Source organism: Ornithorhynchus anatinus, chromosome 2, assembly GCF_004115215.2.
Source record: "Ornithorhynchus anatinus isolate Pmale09 chromosome 2, mOrnAna1.pri.v4, whole genome shotgun sequence".
Taxonomy (NCBI): Eukaryota; Metazoa; Chordata; class Mammalia; order Monotremata; family Ornithorhynchidae; genus Ornithorhynchus; species Ornithorhynchus anatinus.
Window position 1 is genome coordinate 27,932,063 of NC_041729.1, and position 18,613 is coordinate 27,950,675.

At 45.5% G+C, this 18,613-nt stretch overlaps 1 protein-coding gene across 6 annotated transcripts in view; it reads left to right on the forward strand.

Moving 5' to 3' along the window:
* Positions 1-18,613, forward strand: part of GSG1L (GSG1 like) — a 249,653-nt gene that overhangs the window by 210,657 nt on the left and 20,383 nt on the right. For 3 of the 6 annotated variants that reach the window (XM_029057531.2, XM_029057530.2, XM_029057529.2), the window contains exon 7: positions 18,530-18,600. The exons of the other annotated variants lie outside the window; for them this stretch is intronic. In XM_029057531.2, the coding sequence (XP_028913364.1) occupies positions 18,530-18,600 (71 nt within the window). The remainder of the gene's footprint in view (positions 1-18,529; positions 18,601-18,613) is intronic. 6 annotated transcript variants of the gene reach the window in all.

Consider the following 18,613-nt stretch of genomic DNA (forward strand, 5'->3'; position numbering starts at 1 on the left):
TGGGAGTGCCCAGAGTCAACAACCGTTATTTTCTTGTCATTTGTGATCCTCTAAAATGTCAGTTTTCCCAGACAAACCTCAGGAAAGGCTAGCTTCTAGGGAAATACAGAATTGAAGCCTTCCTGCTGTGATATATGCCTGAGATTGGAATTGTAAAGTCAGAAGTCTCAAAGAGGACTTGAGAAACCATTTATTTAATTTCCCTGCCCCTTGGCGGGATTATCCATAAACCATCACAGAAAGATATCTGGTTAGCTCCTAATCTGTAGGTATTAAAGGCCAAACAAACATATCCTGCCTCAAGAATGAACTCCAGGACCTCCCCATTTTTATAGTCCGGAAGTTCTTCCCGGTACGAAAATAAATACCGGGTCTAAGGTCTGAAATGAATCCACATAGAGGTAAGAGAAATTTAGTCGTGAGCCTCGTGAATATCAAGCAGTGGATCCACAAGAAGGGGACTATAATCAGCCTCTCCGTTCCCTTCGGTTTGTATTGGTTTTCAAGGGAATCTGCCTCTGAGGGAATTTGAAGTGTATTGGCAGCATGCAAATTTCAGTTTCCTCTTACTGCAGTGATCTACAGTACAAGAAAGAGAGGGCGATGTTTTGAGTATGCCATTGATAAATTTCAAGGGAACCACTACCGATTTTGTAAGCCCAAGACAATTTTTCATGCCTAGCTACTTTTGAAAAATATTTGCCCGATTTGTCTAACTTAAACCTAGTCATCTCTGGAGAATGCAGTCATCTCTTATTGCTTCTATCTACATCAATGTGTTCCCCTTTGGGAAACATGGAAGACTCTGAACATGGAAGTCCAGAGGCCCAAGAATCAGAAAATGAAAAGAGGTCAATTTTCAAGGTGGAGGTGGTGGGGTAAGGGCTGTTGTGGAGAAGTCTCTGCTTTGGATCTCTGGGCCTCTCTATCTTGGTCGTGGAAGGAGCCTCATCTTGGGAAAATATGCATTACATTATTAATAATAATAATAATAATGTTGGTATTTGTTAAGCGCTTACTACGTGCCAAGCACTGTTCTAAGCGCTGGGGTAGATACAGGATAATCAGGTTGTCCCACATGAGGCTCACGGTTAATCCCCATTTTACAGATGAGGTAACTGAGGCACAGAGAAGTGAAGTGACTTGCCCACAGTCACACAGCTGACAAGTGGCAGAGCCGGGAGTCGAACCCATGACCTCTGACTCCGAAGCCCAGGCTCTTTCCACTGAGCCACGCTGCTTCCCCTTCCCGGTTGTGGATGTTTTTGTTTGTTTTTAATGGTATTTGCTAAGCGCTTGGGGTAGCTACAAACTCATCACATTGGACACATTCCATGTCCCACAAAGGGCACACAGTCTTAATCCCCATTTTCCAGATGAGGTAACTAAAGCACAGAGACGTTAGGTGGCTTAAGGTCACACAGCAGACAAATGGCAGAGCTGGGATTAGAACCCAGTTCCTTCTGGCTCCCAGGCCCATGCTCTATCCACTACACCTTGCTGCTTCTCGAGAAAATGATCAAGGGAAGCTTGATGTTTACGTCAAGGGAAGTTTGTTGAAGCCGGTTCCAACAACCCGATAATGAGGGAAAGAAAAGGCTACGGGTGGAGACATCTGAGCTGGTCCTTTTGGCCATAAAAGAGGTAGGTGGAAGGACGGGTTGCCTCGCTGTTATTTCAACTTAGCTGGGGTTGTCTCAACTTAGTTTGTGGCTCTGTATGTCTTTTTCTTTCTTTGTCTCTCTCACAGTTGAGCTGAAAGCATCCTGGGAAGTTTGGCTGCTTAAGGTAGCCAGGGAACCTACCCAACACAACTAGGTTGAGGAGTACGATGAGAGAAGGCCCAAATAATCTACTCTTTCGATGACTGCTGGCATTCTGGTCACCCTTTATAGAATGATTCAGTCGCCTAGTTTGTTCAGCTACTGGTTTAAGCAGGTAGAAAAGATGACCGACAGTTTGCACTGCGGAAGTGAGCACCGCGGCCGCAAGGGTATCGGAAGCAGATGGAGGGGCAGCAATGCCTGCTGCTGGGAAAGTAAATTCTTCACTAGGGCAGGAACAACCAAGGCAGTTGGCTTACACCTAAAGGGGCCAGTGCTCCTGGAGCATCCCTGGCCCCTCTTTGCTCCCTTCTTCTCTGGGAGGGAAAGTGGCACCAATGACTGCCTGAGCGGATACACAGGCACAAGTCTTCTCATATTTGTTACACCGGACCTGTGGCATAATATAATGCCGTACGTCAATGTGTGCCGTCTTGTAGAAAAGTCTGTCGAGACCACCTGAACGTAGATTCTCTGGGGGAGGCCCTGGCCCCTCTACCTGCTCAAATCTCTGCGTTCCCTTTCCAGGCCTCTGCCAATATGGGTGTCACCTCTGTGCTGCAGAACTCGGTGGCAGGAATTGAGGCAGGGGAAGGCTGGAAACTTAAAACTAGAGGATATAAAGGGGTCCCGGGCCTTATCTGGACTGGATAGGAAATTGGCCAGCTGAAATCATCAGATTAGCGGCCACCCTCTTTCCCCCGTTGCCTGCTAACATGGCAAACGACTTCAAGTTATACAATTCAGGAGGCTTCCACCTCCCATAGGCAGCGCGGAGAGCAAGGGGCACACAGGACTCAGGCTCGGGGCTGCCCAGAGGACCCCAGAATGGGTAAAGCAGGAGCGATGGCAGCAGCAACAGTTCTCCTGCGAGAACACCATTTTGTCTGGGGGGAGTTGAGGGAGAAGAAGAAAGCCATCGGAGCAGATTTTCCTCCCTTTAAACCCTTCATCCCCTGAATAACTGGGCCTTGCAGTGGTCAAGTTGCCCGGCCGAGTTCTCCTGGCCTTTACATCTATCGAGGGACTTCCCTGAAGGAGGTGGGCAGTGGACATTCTATTCTACAGCCACAGACCATAGATTGGACCTCTTCCTTTGGGCAGCCATTTGGAATGCATGTTGGTGGCAACTGAACCCCCGGACAGCAATATGGATAGCTCAGCACAAGTCATCTCTATCAGTTTGGAAAAAAAAATGATGTGATCTCCTGTTGGTGTAATCTGTTGTATTTTTTGAGCGGTTAACTGTATACAGAGCACTGTACTAAGTACTTGAGAGAGTACAATACAACAGAGTTGGTAGACACATCCCCTGCCCACAAAGAGCTTAAAGACTAGACGAGGAGCCAGACATTCACATAAATAAATAAAATACAGATATGGACCTAAGTGCCGTGGGGCTGAGGGAGGGGTGAATAAGGGGGGCAAATCCAAGCACAAGGCGACAGCAGAAGGAAATGGGAGAAGAGGAAACGAAGACTTAGGGGAGACCTTTTGTACTACCTCAACCGATGTGCCAAATGCAAGTAGGTGGCCCTGGATATTGGTGGATCAGAGGCTGAGGTGGCTGGAGCACCCGGGTGTAAGGGCAGCTCCATTCAGTAATGCACAGCTCTTGTTAAAATATCCCTATTACTTCAGATTGGGCACTCCAGAGAAGCATAACTGACGGACTTTACACACAAACCAACAGAAAACAACCAAATATTAAAAGAGAAGCCACTGCGTTATGAAACGCCGAGCTACTACAGTGAAAACGGGAGTTACCTAAAAATTAAATCAGCCTTAACTGCATGTACTGGATATAGAGTTAACACCGAATGCAATAAGAATTCCTGAAGGCAGCTTGTGAATTCACAAGTTTAAGTACCCTGAAAGGTTTATCGGGATTCTAAGGATGATAATAATAATAATAATTATAATGATGATGGCATATGTTAGCACCTACTATGTGCCAAGCACTGTCTAAGCGCTGGAGCAGATACAAGATAATCAGGTTGTCCCACATGGGGCTCAGAGTCTTAATCTCCACTTTATAAATGAGGTAACTGAGGCACAGAGAAGTTAAGTGACTTGCCCAAGGTCACACAGGAGACAAGTGGCAGAGTGACAATTAGGCAGGCGGGGGTGGAGGACCATTCCAATCACTCGATCAATTGTATTTATTCAGCGCTTCCTGTGTGCAGAACACTCTACTAAGCACTTGGGAGAGTGCAGTACAACAGAGTTGGTAGACCTGTTTCCCGCCAACAAAGAGCCACTCTACGGATATTAAGCGTCATCAAAAGCCCTTGAATTGGAGATACCGTAGCTGCTACCAATTGATGTCTGGCCCTAGAGTCACTCATCCAACAAAACATGCGAAAAATTAGGAACAACTTTACAAAAATCAGAAAGTGCAGGATGAGCTAATAATAAACCTGCAGAAGGCTGAGATTATGGGTCTCTTCTCCTGCCTACTTAGGCCGAGAACCCCTTGTGGGCAGGGGCTGTATCTGACCTGAGTAACTTGTCCCTACCTCAGTGTTTAGTACAGAGCTTGGAAAATATCATAATAATACCATCATAATAATGGGTCATCTTGCATCCAGAAGCTTCCCAGAGCCCCAAAGTTTCACTGGCAGTTCGGAGCTGAATTTCATTATGCCCACAGAACATCCACCAAGGAAAAGTTAAAACCAAATCGAGAAAACCTCCTCCTTTGCCTCCCTCAAAAATCTCTCTCTGCTCCTTTAGAAAACCAAACAGCTGATTTGAAGGCTCTCCATCAACTGATTCCCACCTCCCTTTCTACTTTCTTCTCTCAATCAATCAATCATATTGATTGAGAGCTCTACTGTATGCAGAGCACTGTACTAAGCACTTGGGAGAGTACAATATAATAGAGCTGGGAAACACATTCCCTGCCCAAAATGAGCTGTATTCCAGCTCATGCTCCTCATCTCTCTGAAGAAAATCTCTGAATTTTTCTGGCTCCTTCCTCTCCCACCTCTGATCCTTGTTCACATCTTTTCCTCGGTCTCCTGTGACCTCTCCCTTCAGTTTTGCCAAATCATTTTCCTCCCCTCCTTTCCAGCTGTTCCTCCCCCTCCACTCTGTTTTATAGTTATAATCTAATGGATTTGTTATTAATGGATTTTTCCACTTTTTCGTATTTATTCTCATATGGTTTTAACTATTTAAACTCATCCATTTATGCCTGTATTCATTCCCCACTGGGTTGTAAGGTTCTAGAGTTCAGGGATGATTTTGCATGACAAAGGGCTCTGCTCACAATAGGAACTCCCATCGTCAGTAGAGTCTGATACAGAGGAGGTTCATCAACATTACCAACAAACAGTGAGGCAGGCCAATAAAAAAATTAAGCTCCTGGAACGCTGTCAGTCTAAGCACTGACGCACTGACCGCTGCATCCCAGCCTCAGCGGGCTGGATGAGTAAAGAGAAGAGACGATGGTAGATAGTAGCATATCTAAGCAGGTGTTTTAGGTGAGCCAAGGTTGGGGAATCATAAGCAAGGACAGAAGAAATTATTATCCATAGCTTTCCCTCTTGTCCCTCCAAGCATCTTACTTTTGGCAATTTAACTGCGCATTAACTAGTCAATTAGTGGTATTTATTGAGCACTTACTGGGTGCAGAGCACTATACTAAGTGCTTGGGGGAGCACATTATAACAGAAATGGCAGATGAGCTTACAGTCTAGAGGTGGAGGCAGACCCTACTATAAATGCATAATTTATAGATATTCATTCGATAGTATTTATTGAGCGCTTACTATGTGCAGAGCACTGTACTAAGCACTTGGAATGAACAAGTCGGCAACAGATAGAGACAGTCCCTGCCGTTTGACGGGTTTACGGTCTAATCGGGATATGTACATAAGGGCTGTGGGGTTGAGGGTGGAGTGAATTACCAAGAGCTCACAGGATACAAATCCAAGTGCTTAGATGATACAAAAGGGAGAGGGAGTCAGGGGAAAGAGGAAAGAGGGCTGAATCAGGGAAGGCCTCTAAGATGTGAGCTTAATACAACTTTAAAGGTAGGGAGAATATTGGGTCTGTCGTATATGGAAGGGGGAAGGCATTCCAGGCCAGAGGGAAGATGTGGGAAAGGGACTGGTGGTGAGCTTGGGGACATCACTGCACAATGAGCAAACTGGTATTGGGAAAACCAACTGTGCAAGCTGGGCTGTAGTATGTCAGTGAGGTAAGGTGGGGGGGACAAGCAGACAGTGCTTTAAAGTCGACGGTAGGGAGTTTTTGTTTGTTGCGGAGTTGGATGGGCAGCCACTGGAGGTTTTTGAGGAGTGGGGAAGCGTGGACTGAATGGTATTTGAGAAAAGTTGTACGGGAAGCAGAGTAAAGTATGGATTAGGGTGGATTAGAGAGGGAGGTCCGCCAAGAGGCAGCTGCAGTAGTCAAGGCTGGATAGGAAAAGTGTTTGGATCAGCATAGCAGTTTGGATGGAGAGGAAAGGGTGCATTTTCGCAATGTTGTTAAGGTTGATCTGGCAGGATTCGGTGACAGATTGAATATGTGGTTTTTATGAGAGAGATGCGTCGAGGATAACGCCAAGGTTACAGGCTTGTGAGATAGAGAGGATAGTGATTCGATCCACAGTGGAAGCAGCGTGGCTCAGTGGAAGGAGCCTGGGCTTCGGAGTCAGAGGTCATGAGTTCAAATCCTGGCTCTGTCATTTGTCAGCTCTGTGACTGTGGGCAAGTCACTTCACTTCTCTGTGCCTCAGTTACCTTCTCTGTAAAATGGGGATTAACTGTGAGCCTCACTTGGGACAACCTGATGACCCTGTATCTACCCCAGCGCTTAGAACAGTGCTCTGCACGTAGTAAGCGCTTAACAAATACCAACATTATTATTACAGTGTTGGGAAAGACAGGGTTCGGATAGGGAGATAAAGAGTTCCGTTTTGGACACGTTTAGTTTAAGGTGTCGGTGAGACATCCAGGTAGAGATGTCTTGAAGGTAGGAGGAAACGCAAGACTGCAGAGGAGAGAGGTCATGGCTAGAGATGTAGATTTGGAAATCATCCACACAGAAATGGTTGTCGAATCCATGGGAGCGAACGAGTTCTCCAAGGAAGTGGGGGCAGATGGAGAATAGAAGGGGGCCCAGACCTGAGCCTTGAGGGATCACCCATTGTCAGAGGGTGGGAGGCAAAAGAGGAGCCCACAAAAGAGACTGAGAAGGAACGGTCACAGGGACAAGATGAAAACTGAGAGAGGAGCCAAGGTTGGCTAAAGTTTCCAGGAAAAGGGGATGGTCCACAATGTCAAAGGCAGCTGAGAGGTCTAGGAGGATTAGGGTGAAGCAGAGGTCCTCAGATTTGTCTCCGACAAAAGGTGCGTGGAGAAAGAGGTAAGGTAAAATTCAGATAATCACTATTGCTTGATGATATCTCTGCTAGGAGGTTTGGTGGAGTTGGAAGCAGAACTATTAGCTCCATGCTATCTCTCCACCCCCCCCCCCCCCCCAACTTTTACAAAGATAATTGAGAGTTGACTTTTTTTCTGTCCCTTTCTTTGGGCAATCAGTAAAACTTTGAACCACATTTTAAAGCATCCGACCTGCCTACCGCAGTCCTGTTCAAACAGTTTAAGGCAAAACGACCAATGTATAGTTGTCACAATGCAAATCACGTTTGCTGCTGTAAAAAAAAAAAAATAAAATAATCACATCTGATATAGCTTAGCAGTGCTCCTCCTTCCCCTCAATTAAATGATAGCTTCAGTGTGGCACCTAGATAAGCCATTTAAATGTAAATGTTATTAAGCTGATTTTTTTTCTTTTGCATTAAAAAAACGACATCACCAGGAAATTAAATGCAAAAATCTCTGTGCAGCGTTCAGTTTACCGATTGAAATACTGAAAAATCAGGAAAAAGAGGATCGTTCAGGAGCTAACTCCCCGATGCTTCACATATCATATTTAGAGATATCATATTTAACAGTAATTATACTTATATATGCGCATGAGCTAATGTTGGGAGAATCAAGCTACTTGGGGAATTTTAACTGAAATGTTAATCCCCATGACTTTCACGCTGCTGATATCTCCAGCAATTTTTGCAGGAAGAATATTTAGCTTTTCATTTAAGGGCTCAAAGCAGGGCTCCCTGAGCATCTGTGGGAGGCAATGTGAATGAGGTCACAGCAGATAGGAGCAGCCCAAACTGAGCTTCAGCTGGCAACACGCTTTTCAGAGGCCAATTCTCCTAATAGTGAATTATCCCACCACACAACTTCTCCACGTAGGGGCCGCCTTTTGAACATTTCACTGCTCATTCTCCCCCCCACCAGAGGATGATAACCAAAGGTCAGAGGCAATGAAATGCATATTGGTCCATTTGGCTCCTTGTTGGCAGAGCTGGTGAGAGGATCGACTGGAAAGGAAGCAAAAGCGGTTGCCAAAAATGAGATCTGTTGGCTATGGATTTCACTTCTCCATGCCAGGCGTGAGCCTTGTTATCGTGGGTGATAGAGACATTTGTACCCGAGGTCCCTAGTACAAGGGTCTGCAAGCAGTGGACACTCCACGAAACAACTAACTGACCCATGTGGAGAAGAAAGACAGCCCTTGGGGCCTGACAACCTTTAGGAAACCCCATTGACAAAGAGGAGAACAAGAATCAGCTTCCTCCTGACTCGTGGTCGACCAACTGGAATCTTTTCTTGGGGTTTAGAGAGAGACTTTACTGGGGCCTCATCCTAACCGTGTGTCTGGCAACTCGCCCCTGACCGGTTGCTTCATTCCCAGGCTTGATTCTAACAACTCTGCCGATTGATCGATCGATCCGTTGATTGAATTGCAGGTAGCGATGTGTTGCAGCCTTGGAAATAACCACTCATTCATTTGCCCAAGATGAATAATAATCAGTGCCAGGCAAGATTATTTCATAAACCCAGTCTGTGTCTCCTTGGGGAAGAGTGGGATAGTTAAAAATGAAAAATCATTATGTACTGCTAAATTGCTCCCTGTAAATTTAATTGCACGACTGGTATGCAGTGTTGGAAGTCAAGAAAAAAATCCGGATAATCCTGCCAGCTCTTCAATCTCTCAGTTGGTAGTAGTCATTGAGCATGTGCTGTGTGCACAGCCCTGTGCTAATAATGTTGGTATTTGTTAAGCGCTTACTATGTGCAGAGCACTGTTCTAAGCGCTGGGGGGAGATACAGGGTAATCAGTTTGTCCCACATGAGGCTCACAGTCTTAATCCCCATTTTACAGATGAGGTAACTGAGGCACAGAGAAGTTAAGTCACTTGCCCACAGTCACACAGCTGACAGGTGGCAGAGCTGGGATTCGAACCCATGACTTCTGGCTCCCAAGCCCGGGCTCTTTCCACGGAGCCACACTGCTTCTCTGTGCTAATTCTTGGGAGAGATGGAGAATATAGGATCCCTGACTTAAATGGGCTTGAAATCTAGTGGGGAAGTCAGACACATACTAATTTATAGATTAAGAGTAAAAAGTGTTTTGTTTTGTTCTCTGTCTCCCCCTTCTAGACTGTGAGCCCGCTGTTGGGTAGGGACTGTCTCTAGATGTTGCCAACTTGTACTTCCCAAGCGCTTAGTACAGTGCTCTGCACACAGTAAGCGCTCAATAAATATGATTGAAAGTGCTTAAATAGTAGAGTTTGTTAAAAAAAAAAAAAAAAGATGTGCCAAAAACAGTTTCAGCGTGTCCTTTTCAGATAAGGAAAACTGTATTATCTATACAGATGAGACACACATTTTCATTAGTAGGGTCATTTTTCATCCATGGATCTCAAAGCACTTCCTGAACATTATTTTATTAATCTTTTAAAGCATTGTTTTTGGTTTTTTTATGGTCTTTGTTAAATGCTTACTATGCGCCAGGCACTGTACTAAACACTGGGTAAATACAAGAGTTGTCAGGTTGGACAAAGGCCATGTCCCATGAGGGGCTCACAGTCTTAATCCCCATTGTACAGATGAGATACCTGAGGTACAGAGAAGATAAGTGACTTGCCCAGGGTCACCCAGCAGACAGGTGACAGAGCTGGGATTAGAACTCATGCCCTTCTGACTCCCTGGTCTGGTGTTCTAACCATTAGGGCATGCTGCTTCCCATTTTGCATAAGAGCCTTTTGTAAAGCTATACAAACTTATGCTGTTTCCTGCAATTACATTATAATCTGGAGAAAATGGCATCCCAGTGACATTTGTAACTTTCTACTCAACATTCAACTAAAATATCCAGCTTTGCATCCTATTCAGAAATTCAATCTGCTCCTTGCCCGTTCCAGTCTGAGCCCCATGTTGTTTTCCACTGTTTTTCTATCAACAGATGCTGCTGCTTTCCCTCCCTTCACTCTAATTTCCTTTTGATGCATTCTGCTTATCATCTCAAAGCCAATATTACCTTGAAGAAATGGGTTAAAATAATTGATCCATAATACCGATCCTGCCAAGGCATTCATTACTTGAGCCTAGGTATGCATATCGTTTCCCTTAAACAATACAAACATGTTTCCCATCCAGGTTTCTGGAGTGGGGGGGAAGAGGGAGGAGGTTTTCTTTTAAAAAGAAATTGACGGTACTCGGTACACTTCACTCCACACAATCCTGCAAACAGAAGGGAGCTGACATGGTCATCTGGTCCGGCCCACCAACTGGCCTTGGTAAATCCTTTCAGGACAGGGAGACAGCTGACAAGCAGTGTGGTCTAGTGGATAGAGTGTGGGCCGGGAGTTAGAAGGACCTGGCTTCTAGTCCTGCATCTGCCATTCCTCTGCTGTATGACCTTGGCCAAATCATTTCACTTCTCTGTGCCTCAGTTACCTCATCTTTAAAATGAGAATTAAGACTGTGAGACCCGTGTGGGACAGGGACTGTGTCCAACCCGATTTGCTTGTATTCCCCCAGAGGGCTTAGTACAGTGCCTGGCTCATAGTAACCACTTAATAAATGCCAAAATTAATACCTCTCGTGAGGGAGGTTCCCTTCCTTTCTTGGGACCCTGTTCCAAATTTCAACTACTCTTTCCTTCAAGAATTTCTTCCACCTAATGGAACAGTTTAAGATTTTTTCCCCTTGTTGAGTCCTCTGAGAAGACAGAGGACAATGGATCAGCATTCTCCTGATACAATAAACCCTCCGCCTATTAAATCAACTCAAAGCCTCCTCTTTTCTAAGCTTCAACAACCACAGCTCAGTTCATCTTTCTTCCTAAGACCTATTTCCGTTACTCTCCCTCCCCAATCTGCACTCTTTTTAACACACTCCAATCCAAAGTGGACCCTCCAAGGAAGGTCTAACCACGGCCAATTACCCCAGCAGCAGAGTCAAACGCCAGGGCTCGATGGTCACACAACTGTTAACATCTCGGTATGCTGCGTGGGCCTTCCGACGAAAGCTGTACCTTGCTGCCCACGAGCAGTTGGTTGTACAGATGCGTCCCCAACAAATCTACAGTTATTTCTAATGACCAATCACAAGAGTTTTTAGGATAGAAAGGAACTTCTAAACCTTGGGTTTTGTCCAAACAACAGCCTCTTGTATGTAAAAATATCTTTGGAAAGCACCAGGGGTTAGAGCTCATGGTTTTTGACATTTTCATTGACCTAAAAAGTTCTTCCCATTCCATCGTTTCAAATTTATGACCAAAATTTGTCACTTAAATGGCTTCATACATCCTTTACTGTTTCCAAGTCTTTCACTGACATTCCCTCTAGGAATTAATCCGCTTATTGCATGGACCACTCTTTTCTTTTCTGGTGCCAAACTTCCAACTACTGTTTCTTCACTGAGGCAAATGAGAATTCCAGTCTCTTCCCCCCAGGTAATTTATAGACCTACAGTCCCTATTATCCACCTCCCCCCACCGCCCCCAGATAACTTCGAGTTCATCTTTTCCCCCCGCGTTTTTGGGTAGGTCTAGACCCCTGTCTTTTTAAAAGATCTGCTCTAGCCCCCCAGAATGTCTAGAAAACAGTAATTAGAGATATGACACTACCAGGTGGAGGCAGACATATGTAGCTATTGTAAATATGTTTGAATCAATACCTCCCAACCGCATGTGTCTAGATGACAAATAGATTCCATTATATCAGAGTTCACTGCACCAAAGTTTATACACTGTAACTAATGGCAAAGTGTAGAGGACACCATAGGTAGCTGGGCCTTAGTCTTATCTGCTGCATATCTGTCTATGAATTTTATGAGAGTTTCAAAAGGAGCTTCTCAGTGATTAGACAGTGGTATTAAATTAAGATAGTGATGAGGGTAGGTTATCCAGGACCGGAAGTGCTTCCGAAGTTTTTGTTTGTTTGTTTTATGGTATTTGTTAAGCACTTACTATGTGCCAGGCACTGTACTAACTGCTGGGTTAGACACAAGACAGTTGGGTTGGACGCCGTCCCTGTTCCGCATAGGGCTCACAGTCTTAAAATCCATTTTACAGATGAGGTAACTGAGGCACAGAGGAGTTAAGTGACCTGCCTGAGGTCACACACTGGACAAATGGCGGAGTCAGAATTAGAACCCAGGTCCTTTCACTCCCAGACCTGTGTGCTTTCCACTAGACCACACTGCTTCCCCAGTGGTCTCAAATGAAAGGGAAAATGCTGGTCTCCAGGTTTCCCAGCAACACAGAATGAGGTGACCATTCAACGTATGCTGATAGGTCTCTTGTTAGAAGCCCCGGGTAGGCCTGGGTCCATCTGTACCCCAGTAGAGGTGTCACGGATCTACACAGAAGAGTAGGTAGTAAAGAGCCATGGACAGCAGTTTGCCAGGACTGTTGACTTCCTAATCACTTTCATAAAGCCAATTCCATCAGTCAATCAGTCATATACAGCGAGTGCTTCCTGTGTGCAGAGCGTTTTACTGAGTACTTGGGAGAGTACAATAGAACAGAGTAGGAAGACACACTCCCTACCCATAGCGAGCTTACAGTCTAAAGCCATCATTTCTGGATTTAGCCAGAAGCCTCGAGATCTCATTCAGGAACCTCTATCCTTCAGACATTGGGGCAAGCCAAAGGAGTTGTCACTTTTCTGGGGCATCCAGTATCACATTTTATGACAGTCTCACCTAATAGCCTTGTGAACACATTAAGGTGAGGAAAAACAGTATTCATTCATTAGTTCAATCGTATTTATTGAGCACTTAATATGTTCAGAGCACTGTACTGAGCACCTGGGAGAGTACAATTCAACAATAAACTGACACATTCCCTGCCCACCAGGAGTTTACAGTAGCAGAGTGCATCGAGGAAGATATCCAAGGCCAATGGGCATTCATTTAGCCCCCATTAGGATGAGATTGTTCATCTCTTCAGCCACATCAAATACTCGGATCAAGAGAGATTATGCATTTCAAAAGGAGGGATTATATCTACCTACTTTATTGTACTCTCCCAAGCACTTAGGGCAGCGTTCTGCACACTCTAAGTGCTCAAAAACTACTACTGATTGATTGGCACTGAGAACTACAGAGGAATCATGGAGAATCAGCCTAAATGGATAGCATTTACACATGTGGCTTTATTCCAGAAGATAATAGTATCTGCTAAGCACTATGTGCTAAGCACTGGGATGATACAATGCAGTCAGCTCCCATCCCACATGGGGCTCACAGTCTACGGGGGCGGAGAGCAGGTATTCCATCCCCATTTTAAAAAAGAGTGAACGGAGGACCAGAGAAGATAAGTGACTTGCCTAAGATAACACAACAGGTAAGAGGCAGAGCCAGGTCGATTAGACTGTAAGCCCGTCAAATGGCAGGGACTGTCTCTCTCTGTTGCCGACTTGTTTATTCCAAGCGCTTAGTACAGTGCTTTGCACATACTAAGCGCTCAAAAAATACTATTGAATGAATCTAGGTCTTCTGATTCACAGTCCTGTGCCCTTTCCACTAAGGCATGTTGCTTCCACTTGGAAGTGGAACCTATTCAGCTATCTTTTCCTTCTAAATTTATCTTCCGGTATATATTTCTAGAGCTGTCAGTCTGTGGAGTCTGAGCCACCCAATCATGGAGTCTTGCTGTTCTAGAAGTATTCACTGATGGCCTTGTACATGGAGAAAGTCAAAAATTAGCATGAAGGAATGCATTAAGCAGGAAAGCTCACAAGTTTTCCCACCCAGTCTGAACTTCTCCATGTGTTAGGAGGCATCTGTGAATAATTATGGTATTTGTTAAGCACTTACTAGTTTAAAAAACCCCTCTCAGCGTCGCACCTGGAGAGTTTCTAGTAAATGGTGGAGGGAGAGTTGAGCAGAGGCATACTCATTCCATTCCTAGCCAAAACTCACCCATGCTGGGCAGCAGCGGCATGGGAGAGAGTCGAGGGTGGAGACTCAAGTTGATTGCGTGGAAGGAGGCAGTGGTAAACCACTTCCGCATTTTTACCAAGAAAACTCTACGGACACACTACCGGAACGATTGCAGATGAAGAGCGGGGCTTTCTGGGAGAGATGGGTTCGTGGTGTCGCTATGGGTCGGAAATGACTCGACGGCATAAGACAAGTTTAAAAAAAATTATCAATTTTTTATCTGACTTGAGTTCAATAAAAATACCAAATTGTTCCCCCTTTATATGCCGAAATGCTTATCTTGTGAACCCCACTACCACATGTATTGCTTTGGAATGGGTGCACAAGGTGCACTCAGTTTGGGGGCTATAGTGATGGATTTGTTAATTTCACTAGCAGTGAGTCTGCACTTGGGGAGAGCAGGTCAGGGAAAAAAAATCTGGATTGGTCATTAGATTTTAAGTTATTCGTGTGGCTGGTGAAATAATTGAGACTGTGTGTTCTTACCTTTTGTAATTTCCACTCTGTCAAAGTGGTTAGCATGCTTTAGAAATAGGTATTTCAAACCTGAGAATTTTTTTAAAAATACTAATTTCTGCTAACGTGCTGTATGGTTGTGCTCCCACAGATCCTCGTTTTCCTCATTCCATGGGGCAATCGTGATATAGAAAACAGTGATTATCGGGAATGAACGGGTCGAGGGGTAGATGGTTCAAAGATACCGCGAGTGATATTTCTGATCCGTGTTCTGTTATAATGCCATTCAGAAAGTTGGATTTTACTGCATTAACTTCAGCACTGCGAAGTTGCCAAAACTCAAAGCAACACAAAGTTTGGTATAGTACAATAGTTCTATAGTTCTACAGCAGTTACGTCCAACTGAAGGAAAGTCCGGGAAGCGCCCCATGTTGCCGCCTCCCATGACCAGTGATTCTCCATTAAACATTAACTAGCAGAATAACCCCGTTACTTAACTATTTCTTAATTGCAGAGCCTTAGTAGCCTGAAATTTAAGGGGGTAGCAGAAAGGGGAAAAAAGCCTCTTAGTTATAGCCAACTATTTTGCATTGGTTTTGTTTGGGGATTGCAGAATCCCAAGGCTTGGAGCAAAAGACTTCCTCATCCTTGTTGCCTCCAACCCCTAGACTCCCCTAAGATCCTCATGACTCTGCACCCATTGCATTTTCACCTCATGGACCTGAGCTCCTCAGTCCACCTGGAACCCCCCCCCCCAACAATTATCTACTCCCTCCCCAAGCCAGAACAGTAGAAGTAGTGGTGATAAAACTTATTTATTAAGCACTTACTATGTACAGAGCACTGTAAGCTCTGGGAAAAAAGTATTCAGGTGAGAATTAGACATGGTGTCTTTGAATAAATGATCCATAGTATCTACCTCTCCCCTATTACCCCATCTCCCCAAACCCACCCCATCAAGCCCAAAGTCCTCCAAGTTCCTTCTGTCTCTACCCCCATTTCGTATGAAGACCCTGCTGGCAACCTCCATTTAACTCCCTCCCCAGGCCCTCTTGCCCCTCCCCCCACCCCTCACCACCAACCATCTGGCCACTTATTCATTAGGAAAATTAACACCATCAGGTCTGAGCTCCCCCCAAATTCCCCTGCTCTTGGCCCCTTTGTCAGCTTTCCCATCCTTTCCAGCAGTATTTTTAGAGATCTGTCTCCTCTCAAGTGCCACTCCCTCCGCATGTGCAATGGACCCCATTCCCTCGCACCTTATAAAAACTCTCACCCCTTCTCTCCTTAACTACCGTCTTCAGCCACTCACTCTCCAGTGGCTTCTTCCCCTCTGCCTTCAAACATGCCCGTGTCTCCCCCATCATAAAAAAACCCTCTCTTGACCCCCAGCCCCCTCCAGTTGTCTCCCCATTTCCCTCCTATCCTCCTCTCCAAACTCCTGGAGCGAGTCTTTTAACTCGCTGCCTCAAATTCCTCTCCTCCAACTCTCTCCAGGGGCCCCTCCAATCTGGCTTCTGCCACCTCCACTCCATTGAAACCGCCCTCTCAAAGGTCACCAATGACCTTCTTGCCAAATCCAGCGGCTCCTACTCCTTCCTAATCCTCTTCGATCTTTTGGCTGCCTTTGACACTGGCGACCATCCCCTTCTCCTCAACACGTTATCCAACCTTGTCTTCCCTGACTCCGTCCTCTCCCGGTTCTCCTCTTATCTCTCTGGCCGTTCATTCTCGGTCTCCTTCATGGGCTCCTCCTCCCCTTCCCATCCCCCACCTGTAAGGGTCCCGCAAGGTGCAGTTCTTGGTCCCCTTCAGTTCTCCATCTGCACTCACTCCCTTGGAGAACTCATTCACCCCCACGGCTTCAAGTCTCATCCCTATGTGGATGACACCCAAATCTATATCTCCTCCCCTGTTCTCTCTCCCTCCCTCCAGACTCACATCTCCTGCCTTCAGGACATCTCTACTTGGATGTCCTCCTGCCACCTAACAATCAACATGTCCAAGACAGAGCTCCTTATCTCCCCTCCCAAATCTTGTCCTCTCCCTAACTTTTCTGTCTCTGTGGATGGCACAACTATCCTTCCCATTTCACAAGCCTGCAGCCTTTGTGTCATCCTTGATTCCATTCTCTCATTCACCCCACACATCCAATCCATCACCAAAGCCTGCCGGTCTCACCTTCACAAAATCGCCAAGATCCGCCCTTTCCTCTCCATCCAAACCGTTACCAAGTTAGTACAATCACTTATCCCGACTGCATCAGCCTCCTTTCTGACCTCCCAACCTCCTGTCTTTCCCCACTTCAGTGTATACTTCACTCTGCTGTCCAGATTATCTTTCTACGGAAGCATTCTGGGCATGTCATCCCCCTCCTCAAAAACCTCCAGTGGTTGCCTGTAAACCTCCGTATCAAACAAAAACTCCTCAGTATCAGCTTCAAAGCTTCTTACCTCGCTTCTCTCCTTCTACATCCCAGGCCACACATTCCACTCCTCTGGTGCTAACCTTCTCACTGTGCCTCTTTCTCACCTGTCCTGCCGTCGACCCCTGGCCCACTGGGCCTACTGGCCAAGAATGCCCTCCCTCCTCAAATTTGCCAATCATACTGCCTTCCTTCATAGCCCTACTGAAGGCTCACCTCCTCCACCTTCCCAGACTAAGCCCCCCTTTTCCTCAGCTCCCCCCACCCGTGCGTCACACAGACTCGTTCCCTTTTCTCTACCCCCTTCTCCTGGCCCCACAACCCTTATGTATATATGTACATATCTGTAACCCTATTTATTTATATTGATGCCTGTTTACTTGCTTTGATGTGCATATATCTATAATTCTATTTATTTACATTGATGCGGTGTTTATTTGTTTTGATGTCTGTCTCCCCCATTCTATACTGTAAGCCTGGCGTGAGCAGGGATTGTCTCTATTGCTGAATTGTACTTTTCAAGCGCTTATTAGAGTGCTCTGCACACACTAAGTGCTCAGTAAATACTATTGAATAAATGAACCCCCGTCCCTCCCCCACGGCTGAGACCCAGATACTTTTAGCAACCAGGAGCACAGGGAAGGAAAGTCAAGTCCCTTCATTCATATACATTCTTCTTCAATCATACTTATTGAGCACTTACTGTTTGCAGGGCACTTACTAAGTACTTTGGACAGTACAGTGCAACAGTAAACGACACAGTCCCTGCTCACAACGAATTGACAGTATAGAGGACGAGTTTACTTTGTACTGGTGATTCTGTTTCACAGAGACAGTGTTTTTAAGGAGTCTGGGTTTAAAGCGTAAATGAGGTCTGTTCTGCAATGTGGCCACTACTATCTGAATGACTGAGGTAATCTGGGTTCCAGTCTACATGCGCCAGTAGAACCCATGTTCTATCCAGTCTGATTCACTGTGTAAGAAGAATGTTCCAGAATTCCCTAGTGGTGCTCCACCCGAATCACACAATGAAAACATGCGCTTTTGAAGAACTGTGTCTATAAGTGACACTGTATGACTTCCAAGACTTAAACTGTACCTGATTTAGCAATACCCGTGAAAGAAGCCAGGAAACAAACTTCACTGGCTACTCCAAAGCCTCTTTCTTAGAAGTAACTTGAAAGAAAAATGGGTACCCTCAGCTCCTGCTGCCCATGATCTGCAGAGAGAAAGACAGGTGAAAGAGAAAGAGAGGGAGAGCTAAGACTACCAATTTTATTTCCCTGACACCCCCTCCATGTGTTAAGCTTTCTCCTGGGAGAAGGCAAAGCCACTGGAACCGAATCTCTCTCGAGATCACGGGGATCTCCATAACTGGGCCTGACTGGCTAGAGATGGCGAAGAAGGAGACCAGGTATGTGGTGATTTTGCTGATTTGACTCTTCTCTTACTGTACCTTTGGAAAGAATAATAGGGACTGTTCAGAGAAGTCATTTCTCTCTTTCCAGGAATGAGAAGGGGGACATGAATGACGACGAGGACCTACGACTAGACTGCCGCCATGGACGCTACCCCAACAGTAAGTGGTCTCG